The following is a 26,499-nucleotide window of genomic DNA, read 5'->3' as shown; positions in this document are numbered from 1 at the left end:
TTCTAAAATATAAAATAAAACTTGTGGTTTGTTGAATGGAGTTGTTCTTTTGATACAAAAGCACTCCACATTTCTAATCTATATGCAGTGTGTATTAAACTAATGTACTTCATTGTGCAGGTGCTCAGAAAGTTAGTTTAGCTCCAAGATCAGAGGTCCAAGTAGTAGCTTAGACATCAAAAGAATCTGGTGTAAAGACTAGAGAGATAGCTCATCAGTTAATGGTACTGGCTCCTCTTTCAAAGGACCCAGGTTCAATTCCTAGCACCCTTGTGGCTGCTTACAACCATCTGCAATTCCATTCTCTGAGGATCTGATGTCCTCTTCTGGCCCTCCTCCAACCCCAGGTACAAACGTGGTGTGCATGGTGCGCAGACATACATGCCAGAAAAACACTCATACACATAAGAATAAATACAGAAAGTAAAGAAGAATTGGGCTCAAAATCAGTCATAATATTTTCTCATGACAGTATGACAAACAATGTCTGGATATTTATGTGTCCATTAAATATGACTGAATATGACCATGAATATGCAACTCAAACAGTTGAACATGATGGTGCTGGCCTTTGACAGTGGCGGTTTCCACTATAAAATCTACTATGTGGAATTCAGAATCTTGCTCAAAAGCTGATTTAGACTGACAGTAAGATATGATACTATTGCCTTCCTGCTTCCTAAGGCACGGTGGATGAGGATGTCACTCAGTGGTAGCTCTTGCCTAGAATGTGTGAGATCGCCCTAAGTGTGACCCCCCCAGCATCAGTCTGTACCCCTCAAATGTTAACTCCAAGGCTTAGGATCCTTAGTCTAGCATAAGGAAAAGATGGAGCGTTCAACAGAAGAGAGAGGCTTGAGAGGAAGAGAGAGGCTTGAGAGGAAGGCGGCAGAGGGAGACAGCGTGACGGGGACTAGGAGGCAAGCGCCCAAACTCAGCACCTCCATGTGAAACTGTCGGAGAACTATCCAGAGCGAAATGAAGCAAAACACACCCTTGATCTGATACGCAGAGAAGGGTACTGCAGTTCCACGGTATCTTTCTCGGTGAAGTATTGCTTCAATGTGACTCTGGAGGGTCACAGACAAACCCAAACTAAAGCACTCACCAGAGCTTTTCTAAAGGGTCAGAATCACTAAGGACCAAAGGCCAGCGACACACAAGAGGAATCTAAGGAAATATAAAAACCAAAGGTGACACAAAAGGCTGGGATGGAACAGAAAAAGAATACCTGAAAAAAACAAATCAACAAATAAATTCAAATAAAATCGAAATAAATGGAATACTATTTAAATGTTAATAATATTATACCAAGTTATTTTTATAATTTTAATTATGGGTCTATGTTATATTATCATAGGGAAAAGCTGAGTGATAAAAATTGGTGTGTCTTAAATTTGGGGGGGAGGGGTGTCCCCGACAGGGTTTCTCTGTGTAGCCCTGGCTGTCTTGGAACTCACTCTGTAGACCAGGCTGGCCTCGAACTCATAGAGATCCACCGGCCTCTGCCTCTGATCACTGGCAGAGGCTCAGCTCCTGTTCATCTTTAAGGGCAGACACAAGGATAAGTTGGAGCTGGGGACTATGATTCTGTAAGAGACACCAAATAAACTGCCCAAAAGGAAACAAGCACCAGCCTGTTTTTCCCCTTTCCCCTGTAGAGTCTACACTGAGCTTCCACTGGGACATGGATTTTCAAATTTAGGGGGTTTTAATTTTTTCAAAGTTTTAAACATCATTTTCCTTTACACTGGGTGTTGTGATCATAAAAAGAGAAATAGGTGAGGGAATATGTTCTAAGGGCCTGTGGGGAAAGGGGGTGCCTCAGCAGGCCCATGGCGCGGTCTCTTCCCCCTGAGGGACCAGGCACATGTATAGAATAGAGTTTATTCAGGGCATGGGGAAGGGAGCTAAGGGGGTAGTAGAGGCAGAGAAAGGCAGAGAGAGGGAGAGAGTAAAGAAACAGAGAAGCAGAGGCCGGCCATGACCATGTGGAGAGAGGGGAGAGGGGAGTGGGAGGAAAAAGCCCTAGAGGGCAGGAGAGACTAAGAGAGGCAAGAGGGCTAAGAGAGTGGGAGAATAAGAGAGAGAGGAGGGGCCAAGCATCCCCTTAAATAGCAGGCCAGGCCTACCTGGCTGTTGCCAGGTAACAGTAGGGCTGGGCATACCTGGCTGTTGCCATGTAACTGTGGGGTGGAGCTTAGACAGAATCCTAACATTGGGCATTTAAATTATTTATTTTTTGCTGACTCCCTTAAATGGGGAGGGAGGCACTGACATGATGGTGTTCTCTTGGGACAGGTATTTTTGGTAAGAGAGCAGATTAAGGGCAGAGACTTAGGCACCGGTCAGTAAGTGTCCTAACCCCCTAAAAGCCTAACCCTGATGCCTTTGGACATTCAACACTGAACCTGAACCGCGTCAAGATCAAACTGCAGCTCCTTACCCTCTCGGCAAGGCTCTCGGGAGGTGTTTATTTAGTTAACAAATGTTAAGTGATTGTATTTCTCGGACTAAACATAAAGCACACACAACTTCCTAAGGGTGTCCTTTGGGCATTCTGCTTCTGCCAGGGGTCACAGAAACTCTGTCACCCTGGAGCCTGAGCAGCAAACCGGCAATTCAGGGAAGAATAAGGCCCAGGGACTTCTCCACAAAGAACAGCTATGCCCCTCTTGGCCCACCTCCAAAAGACAATTGAGCCTGAAAGTCGGGGCTAATCTCTGCTGGCCTCTCTGCCAACCCTCTCTGCAGGCATTGGGGTTTCCAGCATGTGCTTCGCAAATAATCTAACAATTAATTAGTGCTTTTGAATCTGTCCCCTATCATTAACAAACCACTGCCAGACAGCTTTTGATATCGTCCTCTAGAGCTAATTAAGCCTGCCAAACACAGGAGTCATGATTGCAGGGAGCCCACCAGAGCCATACTGAGACCCAACAGGTGACAAACAGCAGAGCTGTTCCTGCCAACAACAAAGGTAGGAGGTGCTGGGGACAGGCCCTGCTCTCCCAATTATATCACCAAACAATTCTTTCAAAAGAAAGGTTGTTTGTTTGTTTTGTTTTTCTGTTTGACATTATTTTTAGGTCATATCCCTGTAGAAACACACATTCCCATCCCTTCCCTACACCTATCCCCAAAAATGTACTTTAAGAAAATAAAAGTACAGTCAGTTTCAGTCTCTCTGTCTCTCTCTCTCTCTCTCTGTCTCTCTGTCCCTCTGTCTCTCTCTGTCTCTCTCTCTGTCTCTCTCCTCTTCCTTCTCCTCTTCCCTCCTGCACAATCCAAGATGTCCTTCCTATAAGCACAGTCATGTGGAGTTTTTTTCTAGTCTTCACAATCTAAGGCCACCCGGAAGTCTAGCCTGCTCCGTATTCCAACAATATGAACACGTGTGGGGGAAGCCTTGAAGAAGGGGGCGGGAGGCAGCAGGGGCTATAAGAGAAAATACTAAAGTATTCCTCTGAACTTTCCTAGTTCGGTCTCAAACACAGAAGACTCCTGGAGCTGTGGCAAGCTCAGGGCTGTACTTGCTTGTTCACAGATCTTTTAATGCCAGGGATGAGATTTAGGAAGGCAAATCAACTCCTTTCTCCTCCCAAAGGTGGACCTTTGACTGACAGGCATCACAGAATTGTCACCACCCTTTCAACAGGCAGATCACTCCCAAAGGTCCCTCCTTGTAGTAAGTGACCCTGGTTCCCATCATGTCTCAACACAATAACTACAACAAAAGAACAGTGTCCCAGAGTGACCCACAAGAGCAGACTGGGGAGACTGCTCAGGGGTTAGAGCACAAGCCACAAAAGCACACAAACTGGAGCTTAGATCCCCACAACTCAGGTAAACAGTGGGTGGGCTCTGCTGCCCACCTGGACTCCTAGCCTCTGAAGGTAGAGACAGGATTCACTGAGCAAGCAGGTCAGCAAGGCTACCCCATCAGCGGGCTCTGAGTTTGACTGAGAGACCTGCCTAACTGGAAAAGTGATCTCAAGGTGGGCAGTTCTTGATATCAAACTTCAGCTTCCACATGCACACTCACACACATGCAAGACATGCACACACACACACACACACACACACACACTTGCATACAAATATGAAAACAGAAAAAGAAAAAAATCCCCCTGATAATATTCTTTGGCTCAAACCCTCCAACGGCTCCATCTCCTGGACTGCAGCCATCATAGGACCTAAAAGGCCCTCCACTATGCACAGCCCTATCCACCGCCCCAAGCGTTCCTCGCTGTACCGTCAATTCTCTGACCCACCCATCTCAGCACACATGTGGTCTGCTGGCCACGACCTGAGTACTTCAGGACAGCTCCCAAAGAGTCACTTAGCTCACTTCCTTCATCTTTCTCACCAAGGTCAAGTAAATCAGGCCTTCCTTGATCACATCTGCTGTCTATGGTATGCATGGGTGCATGGGTGGATGGATCAATGGGTGGTGGCTGTATGAGAAGAATGGGGTAGGTAGATGGATAGATGGATGTATATATGTGGTTTTACATGATTAGTCTTGCACACTGTATACCTAGAGTCTACCATGAAGCCCAGATTCCAACTTTTTCTAATCAGTATTTCGGGTGGTATTAGGAGTAAAATACAGGGCCTAGTGGGATCTAGGCAAGTTCTTCCCAACTGAACTGTTCTCTTCTTCCTCTTCTTGCTTTTCTTTTTCTCCTCAGCCTTCTCCTCTTTCCTCCCCCCCTCCTCTCATCCTCTTCCTCCCCCTTCTTCCTCTTCCTCATTTTCTTCCCCTCCCCCTTCTCCTCTTCCTCCCCTTCCTCCTCCTCCCTCTATTCCTCTCCCTCTCCTTCTTCCCCTTTTCTCCTCCTCCCCCTCTTCCACCCCTCTTCCTCTCTCCCTCCTCCTCTTTTTCTCCCCCTCCCTCTCTATCTCCTCCTCCTCCCCCTTGTGTTTTAGACAGGGTCTCATGTAGCTAAGAATGACCTTAAACTTCTTCCCCCCTCATTCCACCCTCCACCCATGAGGCCTGGGATTACAGGCATGCAGCCCTTGGATTGCTTTAGCCATTACTGGAGGTTAGACCAGGGCTTTGTGCACACTAGGCAAGCACTCGCCTGGAGCCGCGGAAGACGCACGCACCTTGCTGTCTCTGTTCCATCTCTGCCCGCTCCAGTCATGAGTCATAAGATCAAGTACTTGTGTGTATACGGCCTTTCCCTATTCTACCTCCAACACCTAGAATGGTGTATGAAAACAGTAAGCACTCGATAAATGCTGGCTAAATAAAGCAACTGACTAGCACTTTATGTGGTTTTACTAGGTAAAAAGAATAGAGACAAAAGCAGTGACTCTTAAGCCCCCCACCCCCACCCCAACTCCCACTTCCCATCCCCCTATCCCCCACCCCCATGCCTCAGAAGCCAAGCAAAGCCCTGAGGTACAACAGGTTACTCGCAGTCTAAGGACAAGACCACACGTCTTATCAGAAACACAGTGGGCTTTGTTTACAGTGAACAAGAAATGATGAACAGTCCCCTTCCTCGGGAAAGGCCCAAGGCCAGCTGCGGGCTGGGCGACATTTGCCCCACCACATGGTATGCGTTGCTGTGAAGTGTCAGGGATCAGCTGTCTAAGTTCCCGTGTATACAACTATGGCCAGCTATAAACTTTTAGCAATTAAACAGCTGACTGGGAACACACAGACAGCTGTGTCCTAGTGAGAAGGTCTAATCACTGTTCATAAAATGGCCTGCCGTTGGTATCCTAGAATAATTCTAATAATCAGAAGTCCAGAGCAGTGTAGCAATCACACAACCTGAGATACAGATGAAAAAGAGAAAAAAATGCATTTGCTGAGGACTCTGACATCTGATCTGTGGACAATCTCATTCGCTGACCCGTTAACCATCTACCCGTACTATACAGTGTATATATCTAGTTTCCCAAATCAAAACTTGTTAGTAAATTTCCCTGCAAATACATACATACATGTATATGCATAGATATATTCTTTCATTTAGCAGCTATCACAAACACCATATACAAACATACCCCATATGTGCATACACATACACACTACACATAATACACACACACCACACCACATACATACCATACCACAAAAACACCACACATAATACACACATACAACATACACACTACACGTAAGACACTACATATAACACACACACCACACATACTACACATAATACACACACACACACACACACACACACACACACACACACACATACACACACACACACACACTGCCATGCAGGAGAATCTTTGAGAAATGACTACTCACCACCCCACCAGTGTGTGTGTATATGTGTGTGTGTGTGTGTGTGTGTGCGCGCGCGCGCGTGTGTGTGTGTGTGTGTGTGTGTGTGTGTGTGTGTGTGTGTGTTGTTTCTGTGCAAATAACCTAAAAGGGGAGTAGAGAAGGTGATACATCATTGCCTGTGAATGTGTACAGTATCACAGAGAATGCAGCCCAAATGCAGACCACTTCAGCCACTACAGGTCTTTTTCAAAAACACTAATTTGTTCTTTGGAATAGATGGGCCATGGTAGTCAGGGCAGTGAAATGGCTCAGTATGCAAAGAACTTGCCACCAAGCCTGATGACCTGAGCTCAAGGACCCACATGGACTCCCCCAAGCAGACCTCTGACTTAAACGTGTGCGGTGGTGTAAACATGTATACCCACACACACACACCACACCACACCAAATAAATACAAATAAAAATAGAATAAACATAAAATTTAGTACCCTAGTAATTACTGGTACTTCCTGACAGTAGACTTTCTTTATATATCAAAAAGAAATATTAAAGACAAAAGTAAAGACTTAAAGACAAAAATAACTACAGGCTATCTTAATTATGTGTCTATTGCTATGAAGAGACACTATGACCAAGGCAACTTACAGAAGAAAGTTCTATATATTCTACTGGAGCAGTAGCTGAGCCCTTACATCCTTACCCACAAGCAAGAGGCAGAGGCTGAGAAGGGTGTGGACATTTGAAACCTTAAAGCCTGCTCCCAGAAGCACAACTCCTCCAACAAGGCCACACCTCCTAATCCTTCCCAAACAGTTCCACCAACTGGCAACCAAGTATCCAAATATATGAGCCTTTGGGGGCCATTCTCATTCACACCACCAAAGAAACCAAGTCAACTCCTATGTCCCAAGACCTCAAGGCTGCAAGAGAAGGTATTTCTTCTCAATCTGCTGTGAAGCTCTCAGAGTACAACCTTGGTCCTTTTGGTTGCTATTGGCTGTTTCTTTATTTGGTGTTGTTGTAGTTGTTGTTTTGTGGTGGCTATGGGTTAGATAGTTGACTGTTCCCCATTTTGAAATCCATGATCCATTGATACAAAACCTAGAGAATTTAAAGGGTAAATGGGTAAAGAAAATGAGGCACATAACCTAATGGAGGGCCACACAGCCCACCCCCAAAGAAAGGAAACCTCTCAGACCTACAACATGGATACAACTTGAGGGTGTTAAGTGAAATAAGCAAGACAGGAAATGACAGATACTGCATGATCTCACTCATACACAGAACCTAAAAGGATCAAATACATAGAAACAGAAAATCAAACCCTGGTTGCCTGAGGCTGAGATGCAGGGGGTGGGGGCTGTGGAAAGATAAGTCTCAGGAGCTGCAAAGTATCATGGTGGCTGTAAATCAGAGATAATGTACTGAGGACATGAACTGCTGAGGAGGGCCCAGGAGAGTGCTCCACCCAGGCAACCAAGGCTCTTACTGCCTGACCAGACAATCTGAGTATGATCCCTAGAATTCACCTTATAGAAAATGAGAATCAACTCCTGCAAGCTGTCTACAGATCACAGTGAATAGCACACACACACACACTTATTAATTTTTTTAATTGATGAGAGTAAGTTCTAAGTGTTCTTACCACAGACAAACAAAAATAGTAAATACAGGGTCCAGCCGCTCTCTGTGACATCAGTAAAAACAGAACCCCTTCGTCAAGACCCCATGCGCAGTTCTATGCCTTATCACAGCAAATGTGCTTCCTCTTGCCCACCACTTGATCCACATTAATGTTAAGACTTGATTTTGCTGAGCATGCTGGGTAGATCTTGAATCCTGCCACTCAGGAGGCAGAGGTAGGTGGGGACTCTGTGCATTCCAGGATAGCCTGGACAACATAGAGAGACCATATCTCAATAAAAGAAAGAAAGAAAGAAAGAAAGAAAGAAAGAAAGAAAGAAAGAAAGAAAGAAAGAAAGAAAGAAAGAAAGAAAGAAAGAAAGAAAGAAAGAAAGAAAGAAAGAGAAAGAAAGAAGGAGGAGACCCGCTTTAATGCACACCCTGTAAGGCAAATAACTCTTCAACAGTGACACAAAATGAAACTGCTGACAGAGAGCCACACAGATAGAGCGGGCAGTTCAAGTTCACACACTGGCATTTAAAACAACAACAAAAAAAAAATAAAAAATAAAAAAAATTAAGAACTTTCTTTCAAAATGTTTGCAGTGGCTGGGGGTAGCATTCTGATCTTCAGTCTCACACATCTTTCTACCAAATGGCCTTCCCACAGTCTGTCTGCACAGTCCCCATCTGTCTCCGGAAGCCTCCGTGGTCAGATGTTATCTTCCATCCACCACACAGAATGCAAAATGTAAAAATCTGGATCCTCCATCTCCCGGCTATACAACTCTGTGTAAGTGAACCCTGTGTCTCCATATCTCATTTTTTTATCTCCTACAAAATGGCACACCTCACTCAGAGCTTTGATTACATAAGCTTATTGAACTAAAGTATTTCGAGTGCTTTTGTATACGATATACACCCAAGGCTCTTTGGAGCACACGCTTAGGGCAGTGCAGGTCTTGTTGAGAACTGCCAGCTTCTAGAACTGATACAGTGAGTTGCTTATATATAGCTCATTATAGAATAAGTGCAAACAATGACAAATACAGCAAATTAACCTTCCAGATGTGTTAAATGGTCTTGACAAGAAACACAGGATGTTGGGGTGCAGGGTGAGACTCTTAACACTCCCAAGCCTCACCCTGGGAAACATAAGGCATCTCTCTCTCTCTGTCTGTGTCTGTCTGTCTGTCTCTCTCTGTCTCTGTCTCTGTCTCTCTCTCTCTCCCCTTCAGTGCTGAAGCTAGTATTGACAGCCCACCTCTCAGACCCTCTCTCTGTTTCTTAAAACGTTCTTAATATATCTGACACAGATGAAACTAGACACAGCCCCTCCCCAAATCCCACAATAAGAATGTTACCTCTATATCAAAAGATCTATTTGTCTTATAAGAATATTCTTTTTAAAGAATAAAAAGACCCTTGCAATTCTTATTTTGCTATTAACTATGCCTGTAACAAAATTCTAGCCAAAGAGACTGAGGTGGTGGGGCAGAAAGGGGGAGGAAATGGGTATTCAAGAGAAGGTAAGAACCTCCCAATTCAAAAGGAGCATTACCAGCGGTGGCCAAGCAGGCGCTCATCAGAACAAACACAGGGACCATGTGGTGGGAAGTCAGTGCCATCTCTCCAACAGCCTTTGGTTCTTCAGATCGAAGACAAGCGTGGCAAGTCAGGTGTAGCCTTAAGATCCTTCTCTGCAGTGTTCAACTTGCCTATAAAAATAAACAAAGCTCAGTAAGAAAACACAGTGTTGAAACTTCACAAGCGAGCATATACGTCAATCAACAAGCATCAGCTATTTTGATCACTACCCCATTCTCTCTAAGGTCTTCTCGATGATAACTGAACAGATTGGAGTGTACTCATTCACGTAATTCTTAGCTCCTGCACAACAAATTTTGTTTATTGCCACAGGGAGAAGCCAAGGTCAAGGGAGATCAAAGTTACCAGCAAAGTTGAGAGAAGACCTGTCAACCGCACAATGCTGACAAGTTGAAAAACTTATTTGAAAGCCACGGAATCTGCTTCAGCTAACTCCTGGAAGCCTCACCTTTCTCTCACCATCAGGTAAACGGAAATATCTATTTGCTTAAGAACTCAATAACACTGAGAGTTTGACTCCAGTTTTTCCCCTTCAAAAATTAGATTTCCTAAATGGGTTAATAAGCTGGAGCGTTTGTTTCCAGTTTTTCTTCAAAAATTAGATTTCCCAAACGGTTAATAAAGAGAAATCTCTCTGAAAGAATATACCATTTCAACAAACACTAACAGAAATTTTACTAAAGCAAAAACCCATAAGGAGCTCTCAGAAGATGGTTTACGGGAGGATTTTTATGGAGCAAATAACCACAGGCAGTGCAGGGCACGTGTCACCTCTGCACACATCTGCACAGGGCCTGTGGGTCTGTGCTGCAATGATCCAGGAGCTTACTCCAGCTCTGAAGGGACCGTGGAAAGAAAGGCAAATGGTTCTATTAAAAATACGGCCTGCAAATTGCTGACAAGAATATTGGGCAATTATATAATTATTATATAATCGAGCCAAGCTAAACAGTTTGATGCCCAAAGGCAAACCACAGCAAGTTCACTCCGGATCTTGAGACATCTCCGAGGAAGTGCAGGACAAGTTGAAACTCCACACAGCTGTGGTGAACAAAGACAGGAGCTTCTTTGGGCTGAAGCCCGCTTCACTAGAACTTGTTCTAAAAGAAAGAAAACTGCAAGGGGTTTTGTCTGATCTCCCCAGCGTGCTGACAGAGTTCTAGGACCTAGGGGGTTAGAAAGGGAGTCCCAGGGGTCACACCTGGCTGACCTCCAGCAACAACTACAGACCAGGGCTTAGGCAGGACCCAGGAATTCAGTCCCTCAGCAGAATGCTGGGCGGAGCCAGGCTTCCATAATTTTGTAGCTCTGAAATAACATCAAAAAACACAAACTCCTCTTTCCTGTGAGGTTCTGTCATATTCATTTAGCAAAAGACCAGGGGCTGCTGACCCTCCCTGACATCATCGAATCTCTTTGGGCTCACGAGCTGTGTGAATGCATGAACAGATCCACTGAGACCCTGGAACAATATGGAGGCTACTGTAGAGAGATCTCTTTGCTCACCATCCAAAGCTTCAGAGCAGTGTGCTCCACCAGAGAGGGGATATTAGCGTTTAGCACCACAAATTAACAGAAGAAAACAGGGAGAGAGTCGCAGATTAAAAGCAAAGAAGAATGTGCTGCTAAGTCTGTTGATTTCAGAGCATGCTGTGTTTACTTCTGAGACCATTAATCGGAGCTGGCTGCTGCACATTCCTGAGATCCGGCAAAGCACTTGGGTAAATACAGGGATTAGCCGTGGAAAGTCTACTCCACCAAATCCTTGACAGCACCACGAATCTAGACCCACGCTCCAAAGGAGCTACTTAGAAAAGCCTAGACTAAGTAAGGTGTGTGTGTGTGTGTGTGTGTCTGTGTATCTGTCTGTGTACATCTGTATATATGTATATGTGTGTATATATATATATATATATTTGTGTGTATGCATATGTGTATGTCCCTCTGTGTGTGTATCTGTCAATCTGTATGTGTGATGTGTGTGTGCATCTGTGTATATGTATATGTGTGTATATATATATTTGTGTGTGTGCATCTGTCCATCTGTGTGTGTGGTATGTGCATGTCTGTCTGTGTGTATCCGTGTATATGCATATGTGTGTGTCTATGTATATTTGTGTGTGTGTGCATCTGTCCACCTGTGTGTGTGGTGTGTCTGTCTGTGTGCATCTTGTGTGTATGTATATGTGTGTGTCTATGTATATTTGTATGTGTCTGTCTGTCTACATGTATCTGTGTGTATGTATATGTGTGTGTCTATGTATATCTGTGTGGGTGTATGGGGGCATGTGTGATACCGTGCACATGAGAGATGGGGCAGCCCATGCAGAGGTCAGAAAACAACTTTGTGAAGTCATTTCTCTTCCAGCTCTGAGTCAGTTCTAAGAATCTAACTCAGTCATCACAAGTAGGCTGTGGACTGCAAGCACTTGTACTGTTAGACCATCTCCATGGCCTGGGAGATTTGTTTGTTTGTTTTATGGAGAGAAAATATTATGTTTAGAGGTGGCAAAATGGATGTCTGGTAGACAGGAACAAAAAACGTGCTAGCTATTCTTAAGATGGCTAACACATCTGGCTAAGTACAGGACAGCTTTCAAAGTGAGAAATAATTCACAATTAACTTGTAACTGCTCAGCTACTCAGTTAAGGAAGTTAACCTTTACATACCCAAAGCCTGAAATACATCAGTAATCAATAACTGTTTAAAGTCAGCTAGCTAGGGAGGGACTATGACCGAAGACCGTTATATGAATATGCATAAAGGCTATTTCAAAACCTATTATTTTGGACCAGAGAGATGGCATGGCATACCGTGGCACACATGTGCCTGTAATAATAATAATTAATAATAATAATAATAATTAATAATAATAATTTAAGGCATTAAAAAGGAAGCCATGCTTTATACAACTGATTTTTGTTAGTTTTAAAAGTCTTTTTAATTAGCATAAGTAACTTTTGGAGTTGGAAGCGTTTGATTTTACGAATGAAGAGGGACCCCAAGCCCCAAGATGAACGCTTGTTCAAAATAACACAATTCGGTCAGAACCAGGGACACGATCTTTTCCCTGCCCGCTGCTCCGACCACCAGCCACTCTGGTTACAAGCAGGCTGCCATTCTCTGTCCTCCAGCACTGAGTCTCTGAAACAGAGGGGCAGGACCCAGGGGGCCCAGCCAGAGCAGCACTGGAGAATTACCCCAGGGTGCAGACAAGGGCGAGCCACTACACTAACCAGCTCAGCTGCCACCCAGGCCCACAGCCAAGGCTCTGAACTGGCCCACCCAAAAATCTCCATAGTCTGAGAACTGTTGAGGTGCTTGAAAGCACCAGTCCTGCTGATCCAAATCTGCAGGATCTCCACGACACAGGGAGATCAGAAGACAAACAGAAGAGTGTTGGTGAAAATCTAGTATTGATGGTGTCACAGAAGATGGATGCCTTGAACCAGACCAATGACTCACTCAATGAACATTTGCAAGTAAAGATGTGTGGACAGAGGGGTGTACTTCAGGACACAGTCACAGACGACAACTTCCACAAAGAGATGCTTTCTAGGCTTGTTTGTGTGTGTGGTTTTTTATGGGGGGGAATTTCAAGATCAAAGGGCAGCTATGAGGGGATAGGGAGACGAACAGGACTGGGGCGCATGATCTGAAACTCACAAAGAATCAACAAAAGGTTTTAACCAACTCTGCCTGGCAAGATCTTTTAAATTTTTTATTTATGATCAGTGTGCTTATTATATGTGTCTGTATGTGCATGCATATGTGGTATGCACATGTGCATGCATATATGTGCATGTATGTGTGTGTGGTGTGCATGTTGTGTGGTGTGCATGTTGTGTGTGGTGTGCATGTTTTGTGTGCGCATATGTGTGCATGCATGTGAGTATATGTGAATGCATATGTGCAAGCTTGTGTGTACATGTGTGTTTATACATAATACTGTACTCACTCATGCAACAGTCAGAGCACATCTTGAGTCAGTTCTCTTCTTCTACCATGGGTCCTAGGAATTGAACTTGGGTTGTCAGTATCCGTGCTTACTGGCCGAGAGAGCCCACAGGCACTGATACAGTAAGTGTTATTACAACCATCGAGAGTAGGGGTGGGGTGGGATTCAGTTGGTAGAATGCTTGTTTACTACACAGAAAGTCCTACGCTTTACAGTAACACACAAAGCAGGCATCCTGGTTCATGCCTGAACTCACAGCACTACAGAGGCTGAGGCGGAAGGATCAAGAAGTTCAACGTCATCTGTTGCTATGCAGCAAGTTCCAGACCAGCCTGGGCGACATACACCAAGTTCCAGGCCAGCCTGGGCTATATGCAACCATTCCTAAAAGCACCAAAAAGGGAAAATTAAGCTTGCCCAAACTTCAGTACTAAGTTATCCCTGAGTTTCCGGTGGCTTAGAAATGAACAGACGGGGTGAAATAGCTCAGTAGGCAAAAGTACGCGCTGCACAAACCCGGAGACCTGAATTCAATCCCTGGAACTCACAGTAACAGGAGAGAGCCGACGGACAGAAGTTGTTCTTTAACCTTCCATATGAATGTCACGGCACAGCCACGCCCGAGGTCACATGCACACACTCGAGCTTGTGCGTGCACGCACACACGCAGACACACACACACACACACACACACACACACACGAAAGAAAATCACCTAACTGGCAAAGTCAAAACATTTAAAATTTTGAGTGTGTGTGTGTGTGTGTGTGTGTCTATGTCTGTGTGTGTGTGTGTGTGTGTGTGTAATACATACACATGTTTGAAAATGGTTCAATAAAGCTGGCAGCACTGTTCTGACTGCCATTCAATGTATTACTTGGGAAAGGCAGTGTGGATTACAACATCAGAGCGTAGCATGGCAGCCAGGGAGGGGGACGCAGAGCCTGGTAACATTTGAATGCCCTTTAGACCTGTGTGCAGATGCCCACAGCGGCCACTGCCAGTCCTCCTCCACAGAGAGGAGCTGGATCATTCAGGCCCCAGAGGAGGAGGGGGAGGGGAGGATTTAGATAAGAAATCTCTGGAATCATATCTAAGTGTAGTTGATATTCAGCAAATATTTACTACCAGTCTGTGCCAGGCACCAGCCAAGGTGCCAAGGGTGTGGCAATATGAAAAGGAAGCAAACCTCTGCCTTGTCTGGCACTATGAAAGCGGTATCATTTGCTACTTGCCGAGACATTTAGCTTCTGGGGTGTCCTTTCTTCTGTCAACAGACATGTATGTACCATTGGCAGCGCCAGGTAATAGAAACGCGGTGGCCGAACAAGCCGCTTGTTTTGCGCTTCTGGGCTTACAGTCTGGCAAGGCAGGCACAGTCACAAACACAGAATGACACCGCACGGTAAGAAGTCCAAAGGAATTGTTCTTAGGAGAACCATGTCCTAAAAGGTCAGGCACAGAGAAACCTGGCTGAGCGTCAGACTCTCGTGGTCAAAGGGTCATGAACTTGAAAGAACTTGAGGCAGCTGGTCAGGCCACATCCATGGTTAAGAGCATGGTTGAGGGGACTGAATGAAAGCTCACGGCTTGGCTTGGCTTTGAGGTGCTTACACGGTTGGGGGTCGGGGTACGAAACAGCATTGCCCGAAATTCAGGGTGGGTCTCCCCACCTGAGCAGGGGCTGCGGGGGAGTGCGAGGTCAGGTGACTAGGGACCAGGAGCCAGGGGTCCACAGGGCTGTGGGCTGGGTCATGTGAGGAAGAGAGATGGAAGCTTCAGCCCTGTTCACATTATGTGTCAACAGCCTGAAAAGCTGCAGAACACCAGGGCGCTGCTGATTTCTCCAGGTCTGACCCGCTCCCGAGCCAAGGTCTAATCAGTCACACCTAGGGTTTCAAGGCTGAGATGCGGTTCGGTCTCAAGGAAAGTGCTAGGGTCAGTGTTGATGTTCTTAGCCAGGAGAGAGGGTAGGGTAGCTGGGGAAATCTCCATGTAGCTCCCTGGATTAAAACTCCTGGGAAAGCCAAGGATGGTCTTGAACTCCTGATCCCTCTGTTTCTACTTCTCAAGTGCTGAGAAGACAGGCGCTCTAAGGGAGCCTGGTATGAGGGGAGACTGAGGCTAAGCCTCTCTGAGGCTCCCCTGTCTCTGGTCTCTGTGGGCCCTGTCACTCAGGAGCACGTATCACAGAGAGATATCACGTACACATAATTTTAAAATAAAAATAAAATATTTTAAAGAATGCTTTTAAGGTAAGAGTCCTGAGTCAACAAGATAGCTCAACAGATAAAACACAGTCTATTGGCCTGAATTTGATCCCCAGATCCCACAAGGTAGCCAAGAGGAACCAACTCTTCATAGTGCCCTCTGACCTCCACAGGGCTGCTAGGGGCATGCTTGCACACACACACACACACACACACACACTAAATAATAAGCAAAGCAGTCTTGATGCAGGTATGATGAGTTATATCTGTAACCCTAGCATTTAAGAGATGACAGAAAAACTACTATAAATTTAAGACTAGCCTGATCTACACTGCAGTTTTCAGGCCAGCAAGAGCTATATACAGGTTTTCTCAAAACCAGAAAGCAAAAAAAAAAAAAAAAAAAGTCATGAGTCCTATGAGCCCTAGCAACCATCGCATCTGCTCGCAAACCTGTCTCCAGCAGAGAGAAGCTACTGCCTGAACACCCCTGCCAAGGTCAGGATCTGGCTGCACACCCCTCCTCTTTCTACCTGCTGGGTCCCAAATATGCAGAGGTTTACACCGGAGACTGGGATTCAACCTGGCAGGACCAGCAAGCCAACCAAACTATTCAGAGCCAGGAGCCAGGTCTCATCGGGAGGGTTTTAGTCAGGAAGCTGCAAAGATTCCAGCGGGGTTCTGTTGAATCAGCCATGACAGGACGGGCACTCCCGATCTCCTTCCGCGGGGATAAAACGCTGACTAAAAGCAACTTGAGAAGAAATTGGTTTATTTGTCCCTCAGGTCTCACTCCATGGCGGAGGGAAACGAGGCAGGAACTCTAGGCTGGAGATCGAACACTGCTGCCTGGCTTGCTCGCCATGGTGTCCTTGGCTTGCTCTCTTACACAACCCAGGCCTACTGCTCACGGGTGCTGCCATCCTTCTTAGGATGGTCCCTTCCACATCACTGTCAGTCAAGAAAGTGCACGCAGGCCTGTCCACAGGCCAATCAGATACAGGCAATTATTCGCCTGAGGTTCCTCCTCCCAGGTGAGGTGCTTTGAATAGGATTGGCCCCATAGGCTCATATATTTGAATGTTTAGTCATCAGGGACTTTGATTAGAAGGACTGGGAGGTGTGGCCCTGTTGGAGGAAGTGGACTTTGATTAGAAGGATTGGGAGGTGTGGCCCTGTTGGAGGAAGTGTGTCACTTTGAGGTTTCTTTGAAACCTTTGAGGTGGGCTTTGAAGTTTTCAAAGCCCATGCCAGCTGGCCTGTGAATCGCAATGTGCCTCTCAGCCACTCCAGCGCCCCGTGGGCCGCCATGTTCCCACCATGTTGGTCATGGCATTTCCTCACTGATTAGGATGCTGACTGAAACACCTGGTGCTGCAGTCTGTCAGGTTAACTAAAACTAGCCAGCAGAAGAGAATAGATAGCTCAGGGATGGCGCCCGTGCCTGTAGCATACTTAAGACCCTGAGCTAGACTGTTAGCACTATGAAAACAAGACACTATTGTAAACATTACAATAGGAAATGTATGGAAGCTCAGGAACTTGTTAGAACATTTTTAGTAACAAATGACAGGCAAACAAGAGGCAGATACAAGGATACTTCACTTTGTTCATCTTTAATATGGCTGGATTAAAAAATTTTTCTTCTGTGACTTCCACACAGTTGTCATCCGAATGGACAGTGATGAGAGCCTGTCTCTCTCAGTAAACAAGCTATCGTCCCTTCCTGTGGAGGTTTCAAATGCCTCACTGTGCGAGGGCTAGCAGAACTGAGGAAAACCAGGACACACTGTCCAAGGGGAACATTCAACCTCACAACACAGTGGGAAAGAGAACACTCAGATTGTGTTCCATAATTTATATCTAGAACTTACATGAACAAAAATGAAGTATGCACCCAGCAATGCAAGCATTTAACTCCACCTTCTGTCAGGTCTGTTCATTTCATTTATCACACACACACACACACACACACACACACACTACTGAAAGAGAGATTTACATAAGTTTAGATTCACCTTTTTTTAATTAAAACCTGCCATTTTGTGCTATTTTTCAAAGTCTGAGACCTCTAGCTATTTCTCTCTCCCCATTCTCATCCCAGCCTTGATGGTCTTTGTACAATGTGTTTCATGTTACATACTCTGAGGCAGCCGAGGATGTTAGAAATGGGTGGTACGCACATCAGTCTCTTACAGATAGGTAAACAGAGAATTCAGAAGGCTCCATGACTGGCCCTCTATTTCCTTCCTCCAGACTGTGTTCTAATTGCTGTGACCTTTCAAATGTGCATACCTTATCCCCTTCCTAGGAGAATCCAGCACCTGGCTTTCATCTCTGACAACATACAGCATCTCAGGGACTAGCTACAGAGCTCCTGCTGCATGCTCCACGATTTCTCTTTAATCCTCTCAACCACCCACAGAGATGGGTGCTGCCTTTAAGTTGCTAAGCAACCCTAAGGTCACCAACTAAGAAGTTCTGGACCAGGATTTGAGCCCAAGTCTGTCTAATTCCACAGTCCATGATGTTAGCCACTATAAACAGGAGCTCTGCCAGAAATAGCTAACAACCAAGAAAAAAAATATAAAAAGAAAAGAAAAGAACTGTGCACACTTCTACATCACTGTGGGCACTAGATGGGGACAAGGGGACAGCTTCTAGCTGAAGAGGGCTGACTCAGGGACAAGTTACCTTGTTTTGAAATCAGTATGGCAAAGTTTGTCCCTTCATTCATTAACTCAACAAAAATTTAGAAGTAACTGTTGTGTGTTGGACACTTCAGGAGCTAAACACAGGTTAGTGGCTTCAGCTCATCCTTGTTGTCATGTCTGGCTTCTAGGGGGGTCAGGAAAACAGAGCAGATTTGGTGACGCTGAGTCTGGGCTAGAGGAGTCAGGGAAGACCTCCCATGTGAGGTGACATTTAAACAGAGGTGAGAAACACTGTAACAAGAAAAGGCCAGCCAGGTGGTGAGAGAAGCAGGTGCAGAGACCCCAAGGGAAGTCAAGCATGGGATCCTGACGCCAACCAAAGTACAATGTAGCAGGAAGTGTGGCCCCTCCACCCCTGCTGATCAGGGCCCACACCTGACCTGTAAATAGGGGGGTTGATTCTAAGTCCCTCCCAGGGCTGTTATGAGGAATAAATAAATAAATAAAATGTAAGTACAGAATACCTAAAATGCCTAGGACCCCCTTCAACTAGTCACTGGTAACTCTATCATTTTATTTCATATCATATATGATATAAAATGTATCATATTGACATATATATGATATCATATATCAGTTTATTTCTAACGTGATCATCTTTAATCCCAGGGTTAAATTATACTGCTGACTTCATAATGGCTTCTTTGAAGCCTTGGACTTCCTGCCCTGAGAAGACCAAATTGATATTCTCTCAATAGACACAGGAGGCACAGTGACTCCAGCCACACTCTTTGACCCACATACCCTGGGCCCCCAAAACCTGACTCTTCAGCAAGAAAATTCCTGGCCCTTAGGATTAAGTGACTGGTTCCTGAAGTTTCCATCCATCACGAGCATCACAGACAGAAGAGAGAATGAGCTCCACCAACAGTCCCCGAATCTGAGAAGAGTTAAAACTTCACTTCATCTTCAAGATGAGCCACAGGTGAGATGGCTCAGTGGTTAGGGATGCTTGCTGCCCAGCCTGCCAATCTGAGCTTGATCCCAGAGCCCACATGACAGGAGAAGACAGACTCCCACAAAGTTGCTTCCTGATCCCCACACATGCACATGTGTGCACACACAAATAAAACATAATAAAATTAATCTTTAAAAATATTCTTAACTAATATGGTAAAAACTGGGTATGACGGTGCACACCTGTAATCCCAGCACACAGGAGGTGGATGCAGGAGGGTCTTGAGTTTGAGGCTAGCCTGGACTACATGAGACCATCCCAAAATAATAAATAATTGAATAAAGATAGTAATATATTTTCCTCCCATGTCCTTCTTGCCTGAAGTGGAACTTTTCTTTTCAAACAAAATAGGACAAAGAAGAAGAGAAAAAAAAAAAAACATTAAGAGATATGAGGCCTGGCAGTCTCCAGACTATTGTAGCACAGGCCCTAAGCGGGCAGATCTGGAAGGTTCAGTGAGCTGCCAACAGGATGAGCTCAGAGCCAAAGGAGGATGTGTGTGTGTGTGGGGGGGGGGGGCGAGCAAGAGCCGCCTTCTGCGCTGCGTGCCCTCTCCCCAAACCCCTTCCTCTGCTGCTGGGCTTATTTTTCATCTTTTTAGCAGGATGGGTTAAAGGGCAAACCACAGGCAGAGAGAAACCACATCAAGCCTGTGCCTGCTGGAGGTAAAATGGGAATCTACCAAGCCACTCGTAAGGCCGGGAGAGCCGCCAGTGTCCCAGCCCAACTTGTCTTCCATGAAGCAGTGAAAATTCAGACTCTCTACCTCCCTGCAGAAGAGATACCTGAGTGTACACTAAACTGAAGATATCAAAACCTCCCAGGTTCTGCTTCTTCTGATTCGTTTATTCACTCAACAAATGCTACAGTTTGGAGGGCCTTGCTCCACACCAGCTACTGCCTCTAATATGGGGATACAAGGCACAAAATGTGCAAGCCCTGCCCTGGGAGCCCTGGGGCAGCATAAGCATGACACATAACTGTATATCAATTGGGTGGGAGTCTTAAGTTTCTTTGTTTTGACTAAGGATTGGAAGGGAGCTTCAGACACTTGGAATAACAGAATATTCCCCCAAAAGACTGATTTATTAAAGGCATCATGTGGAGTGGTAAAATCTTCAGGAGGCAGGTTGTAGTGAGGGGCCTTTAGGCCATCGAGGACAGGCCTTTGAAGAGGTGGTGAGACCCCAGCCTTTTCCATTCCTACCCAGACATGAGGCTAATAATTTTGCTGTCATGCTTCCCACCACATGTGCTGTCTTACCACAGGCCCACACAACAGCGACAATTCTGAACAAGACCCTCCAAAACAGTGAGCCAAGAGCAACCTTTTCTCTTCATAAGCTAATGGTCTCAGGTAGTTTGTTATGGTGATGAAAAGCTGACCAAAACCCCCCATTTTAATCTAGGATTAAAACTGTGAGCAAGAAAGAGGAGTTATTTTGGAGAGGAACCACATGAAGCTGCAGCAGGACAGCTAATGACAGTGTGGTGGTTTGACTATGCCTGGTCCAGGGAGTGGCACTATTAGGAGGTATGGCCTTGATGGAGGAAGTGTGTCACTGTGGAGGTGAGCTTTGAGACCCTCCTAGCTGCTTGCAAGACAGTCTTCTCCAGTTTCCCTTCAGAAAAAGATGTAGAACCCTCAGCTCCTCCAGCGCCATGCCTGCCTGGATTCTGCCATGCTTTTCATCCAGACAATAATGGACTGAACCTCAGATCCTGTAAGCCAGCCCCAATTAAACGTTGTCCTTTGTAGACTTGCTTTGGTCATGGTGTCTGTTCACAGGGTAAAACTTTAATTAAGGTAACAGAGGAGGCAGGAAGAACAGGGCACACTGGTTATAAAAGTGTGGTTATAAAGAAACAGGATGTGAGCACACATGGAACACTTGGGACACCAGAGTGGCCTCAGGTGGACACACTGAGGTTCAAGAGAAGCAGAGGGGAAAATGGCTGAAATTTTAATAACCATACAGCCCATGCTAAGGAGAACAGAATCACAAATCTGCAAGATCCAAGAGACACGAAGTGAGATGTGCTTTCCAAGGTGACCATCGATGAGAACTTGGAGAAAGAGGCAGAAGCCATAAGAAACAGCTGGAAGACATGTGAATAATCCAGTTTCTGGAAAGGCCTGGGAGGAAAGGGGAGGATGGTCTCTGCAGAGATGCACCTGTTAGAAATTCACACCACTCAAGCGCCAGGGAAGGCTTTCCCTGCTGTGGACTCCCTTTGTAAACTTTATGTACTTTGCAAACTCTCAAAAAAGAAAAGTGGCCAGGGCCCCACCTGAGGAACTCCAGAAGCTAGGCCCCTTCCCAACACCCCCACTCCACTATCATAACTGTCACAAAGGTCATCTCCAGACCCTCAACAGGACCCTCCCTGGGTTATGCTAATTTAGGTGAAAAGTCTAAACAAAAACCACCAATCCCAGAATAGGAAAACCCATCAATCCCTGAGCTCCCCCAAGCTTAGGACTTGAAATTCTACCAATCCTCACCCTGGAAATCTCCACCCTAGGAAGCTCCACCCCACAAAAGCCCCTATAAAAGCATTGCACTTTATCCAATTCCCTGCCGCTTTCTGCTCCCTCCCAGGAGCACAGGTCCCCAGTCCTGGATTTGTCCCTCCACATCCTTGACCTTCCAATAAATCTCTTTCATGAGATTTGCTGCCTGGTTGATTTCGCGCATTGGAAGAAGATGAGCAATAAAGAAAAGAAGAGAATCGAAGCAAAGACAGAGCAGCTGAGGCCCCTGAGCCCTCAGCTCAGCTGGGGAGACCCTCCTCAGGGAGCTGCAGCGCCTCTGCTGAGGAGGCTTCCTCTCTGAGCTGTGTGGGTCCTGAGTTCCCGTGTCTCAGGACACCCTTCCCTTGGGACAGTGTCCCACCTCAGAGCTGTGTGGTTCCTGGGCTTCCACGTCCCAGGACATCTTCCCATCCAAGCAGAAAGACCAACAGTGCTCAGCTCAGACCACATCGATGCACAGGGGGTCAACAGCAAGGATGACAAGAAAAGTGAAGAGGACCGTGGGCGGCAGAGTATATAGTACATTAGAAGGTAGGCTTAATTTAGTGGGAAGACCTGTTTGAACCACATGAGGCTGTCTACAGGTTGCTGTGAATATGGCTCTAAAATAGAAACCTACAAGTTTCTAGAATGGATATGGTCATTGACTATATGTAGGCTGAGAAGAAAGATGGACTAGGAAAGTGTTAACAGTGTGGATGTCCCCCACCAGAACCTACACTGAAATTTAATCTCCTTTATGAAGGAGCCAGAGACAGAGCTGGGCACAGCTGTGGTGACTGGAGGCAAGGCCACTGTGAGATGGCAATTAAGGCTCAATGGTATCATGAGGCCAGGGCCCTGCCCAGAAGCACCTGAGCTGGGATGCTGTCTCCCCTTGTGCTATCCGGGGGCTCTGCGGAGTCCTTCTACCACCAGCAGCAACAAGAACCTCACGAGCTCAGTCTCCCAGCCTTTATTCTGTATAAATCACTCAGCTTTGGCTATTTTGTGGTAGCAACAGAAAATGGGCTGGCATAAGTGCCAACAACCAGAAACTCCATATTAACAGGAAGCCAGCAGAGATGTCAGGAATTCAACAGATAAGATGGAACTAGTTCTGAGGAAACCATAGGAATACAACACAGAGGGGCAGAATGAAGCAGCAGGTGGGAAGGTTAAGATGAGAATATGCTGGGTGTGACCGGCTGGTAATAGAAAGGAAGCTTCTTAGACACCTGGGTCTCCAGGACTCACTAATCCTGCAACCAACCACAAGCACCTCAAAAGGCTAGCCTGGGCTCAAGATATAGCTCAGTTAGTAGAGTGCTTTTTTAGCACAATCAAAGCTCTTGATTTGTGCCCCAGCACTGCATAAACCAAACATGGTAGGACATACCCATAATCCCAACTCCTGGACCATCAAAAGATTAAAGTCTTTAAAACTATAAGTCGGAGGCCAGCCTGGGCACATGACACCCCGGGGTGGAGGGGAGAGAGATACTGGGGGAGAGAGGAGAGAGGAGGAGGAAGAGGAGGAGAAGGAGAAATAAAGAAACAAACAAAGAAAGGAAGAAAGGAAGAAGCTAGCTGTTTCTGCCTGGTGTGAAGGGCAATGCGCCCACTTGTGTACATCATCCATCTGTCTGCACAATTTGCCTCCAACCTCCTCCCACAGGGTCTAGAATACCACTGAGTCTAGACACTACAGTTGCATGGAAAGCAGAGGGAAGGTGTGAGGAAAGAGTGGAGGAGCTTACACCCTATTCTGGCACTGTGAGGGTGGGGCAAGCTTTGTCAAACACACCAGCTGGGTCCCAGAACCCTTTTCCCTTCAGCACCACCAAAAGCTGCCTAGTTGCTTGCTCTTCTGTTCTCTGTGAAACATAGGGACCAGAAAAGTCAACCCTAAAATTAAAATTGCCTCTCATCTCCGATACAAAGCACTTGAGGGGCATCTGGAAGCCAACAGAGAAGCTAACAGATTCTCTGAGGCTTGTATTGACAGTCCTTTGTCCTTCTCCTCTTCATAACAGCAACCCCTCTCCCAGTTGATCATTTTTCTTGTTTAGCTGCACGTGTGCATGCGTGCGATATGCATAATTGGAGCCAGGCTGCTCTCCTTGGCTGGCTTTTGGAGAACAGTATCTTTGGGATCCTAAGAGTTGCCAGCTGCAGCATCAACCTTAGACAGCCTCAAAGCTCCTGCCTGCACACCTCCTGACACCTCAGTCCCTTCTCATCATAGCAAAGCTTTTTCCAGCTATTCAAAAGGAGAGACACTCCTCCCTTTCCCAGACTCCAAACCCAGTTAAACTCCAAAGAATTCAGCTCTGAGTTCAACCAACCCCCATTCAAACCCTTTAGCATGACATCTACCTGAGACATTCTCTGGAGGCGTTTTCAAGAACTTGTAGAACTCCTTTTAAAAGAAATCTCTTTCTCTAAGCCCACACGCTGAATAAAACTAAAACTGTGAACAGACACTCTAACAAGGAAACACAGATGCCACAAACTGAAAAGGCATACACAGAGAACCGCAGGATAAAGGGCACGGGTGCATCCTTCCTGGGCGGCCGTGGAAAACATCATGAATCCAATGCCAGGCTGCAACTGTGGTCAGATGTGAACAGGAGGGATCAGAAACCAAGACGGGTGCAGCTGTCTCTGCACAAAACAAGTCATTGCTCATACAGTGTTCATGGTTCACATGCTGTGCTGTGAACATACAACATGGAACTCCCTCTCTAAAGTCATAAAGGTAAAAACAAGAAAGAATAGAAAATGAAGAAGAATGTCTGGACAGAAAGGCCTTGGCAGGAAGAGGTAGACCCATTTAGAAGATGAGAAACTTCTCCCCACTCAGGGAAGACCTGATACTGCCTTGATGCTTAGCATACACTATGACTCAATGGTGCTTTCCCTCCGAGTCAAACTGAGCTTGCCAGCCCACTGTATAAAGTCATGTAAGAAAAAGAGGCGCACGCCCTTTAAAGATACTGAGAAGGGTTTATGTTTGAGTGCATTCTGTTTTAAAAGAATAAACCCCACAGAAGAGACAACTACCAACAACACAGTGAGGATTGCACAATGATATTTATTTAGGCTTTGTGTCAAAGTGTCTCTCCTCAAATGACCCTCCTAATGTAAGGGAAAAGAGAAGTCATAGTCTACTCCAGCAATTATTGCACAGTTAGATAATTATGAAGTCAAATGTGCAAACGGCCACCAGCATGGTGCTATATCCAAGGACCAACATCACACTGTCAAAGCACATGAATTGCTAAGATGCTAACAGGATGACACAACCACATGGAACTAAGTATTCATCAAGTTTCCACGAAAAAGGGTCAGGCAGTAAAAAGGAGATCCAGAGTCCTGCCAGCCCCTCCACGTGGGCTGTTCAGTGCAACAAGCCAGTCAGCCCGAGGACAATCGGATGAGCAGGACAGGCCCAGGACTCCCTTCACAGGGTGCTCTCTAAAGAGCCCCCATCCCCACGAACTAATCAACTGAAATGTGTTCTCACAAACAGTCCTTCTGTGATTGTATACAAAAACCTGACCTTCAGCACATGCCAGAAAAATGAATTATGTGTTTGGAGGGACAGAAAAACAGGTGCCCTTCCAGTGCAAACAGTGCCGAACCCTGCAGGCCCTCCTCAGTCAGAGCCTGACCCCAAGAAACAGACACTTCTCCGTTAGCCATTTTCTTAAAGTGAACAGAAGTTTACTATTTCTGACTTAATTTTGATGATTATTCTGGTGACAATCTGACATTTAATTTGAAATGAAAATTAATCTTGCCCACATTTACACATCACTTAGGGTCCTTTCCCCAGATTTGGAAAAGCTTTTGATTTCTGTTGTTTTGTTTTGCTTTGTTTTGTATTTTGTTTTATTTTGGGATGGATTTTTTTTTTTCTTTGACAGGGTCCATGTAGCCTAGGCTGGCTTCAGACTCACTGTGGATTGTAAGCTGATCAGGAATCCCTGATTTTCTTGCCTCTACCTCCCAAGGGCTGAAGTTCTAGGCATGGTCTGCTATCTATGCTTTGTTGAAAGAAATTTCAACATACAGCAGTTGCTGACACAAATACCAGACACACACACACACACACTCGCATGCACGCACGCACATATGCACACCCTATACAATACTCATCGGCAGTTGCATTAAGATGGCCTACAGATGTGTTTCTGAGGCTCTACTCCAGTCTTTCCTTCTTAAATACAGGCCTCATAAGTAGTTGTTAGCCTATTTAAACCTCCATCTTCAGCTTAAAGAGATGAAAGGGGGAAAATGTAAAATAAGGCCCAAACAAGAGTAGCTTCAAGCAGGATTTATACAAACACTGCGTCAAACCCCAAATATTGCACGTCTCGGCTGAGGGAGCCGGAGATCCAAATACCTGGACCTCTCCCTAAGGTGGCAAGGGGGAGGAGTGGGGGGGATGCTTAGAAATCCATGTTAAGCCTTAAGCAAGGACTTTGTAAATAGAGCAAGTAAGTCAATTAACAAGTAAATGTGTGGTTTCAAAGGCTATAAAGACAAGAAATACAGAGTCCAGAAAATGGACCCAGACCATTTGAGCATAGTGTTTTCAAGTGGTGTTTGGTTTATTTCAGTCTGACTAGAAACTGAACAAA

The 26,499-nt window shown here is 45.6% G+C and overlaps 1 protein-coding gene across 1 annotated transcript in view; it reads right to left on the bottom strand.

The window, feature by feature from the left end:
* The window catches only part of Tgfbr3 (transforming growth factor beta receptor 3), a 171,465-nt gene that overhangs the window by 140,008 nt on the left and 4,958 nt on the right, over positions 1-26,499 (bottom strand). The window contains exon 2 of the mRNA XM_052199751.1: positions 9,448-9,604. Within this exon, the coding sequence (XP_052055711.1) occupies positions 9,448-9,514 (67 nt within the window). The 5' untranslated portion in view covers positions 9,515-9,604. The remainder of the gene's footprint in view (positions 1-9,447; positions 9,605-26,499) is intronic.

This window comes from Apodemus sylvaticus, chromosome 11 (assembly GCF_947179515.1).
Source record: "Apodemus sylvaticus chromosome 11, mApoSyl1.1, whole genome shotgun sequence".
In the NCBI taxonomy this organism is placed as follows: Eukaryota; Metazoa; Chordata; class Mammalia; order Rodentia; family Muridae; genus Apodemus; species Apodemus sylvaticus.
This window is presented reverse-complemented; position numbering and strand designations above follow the sequence as displayed.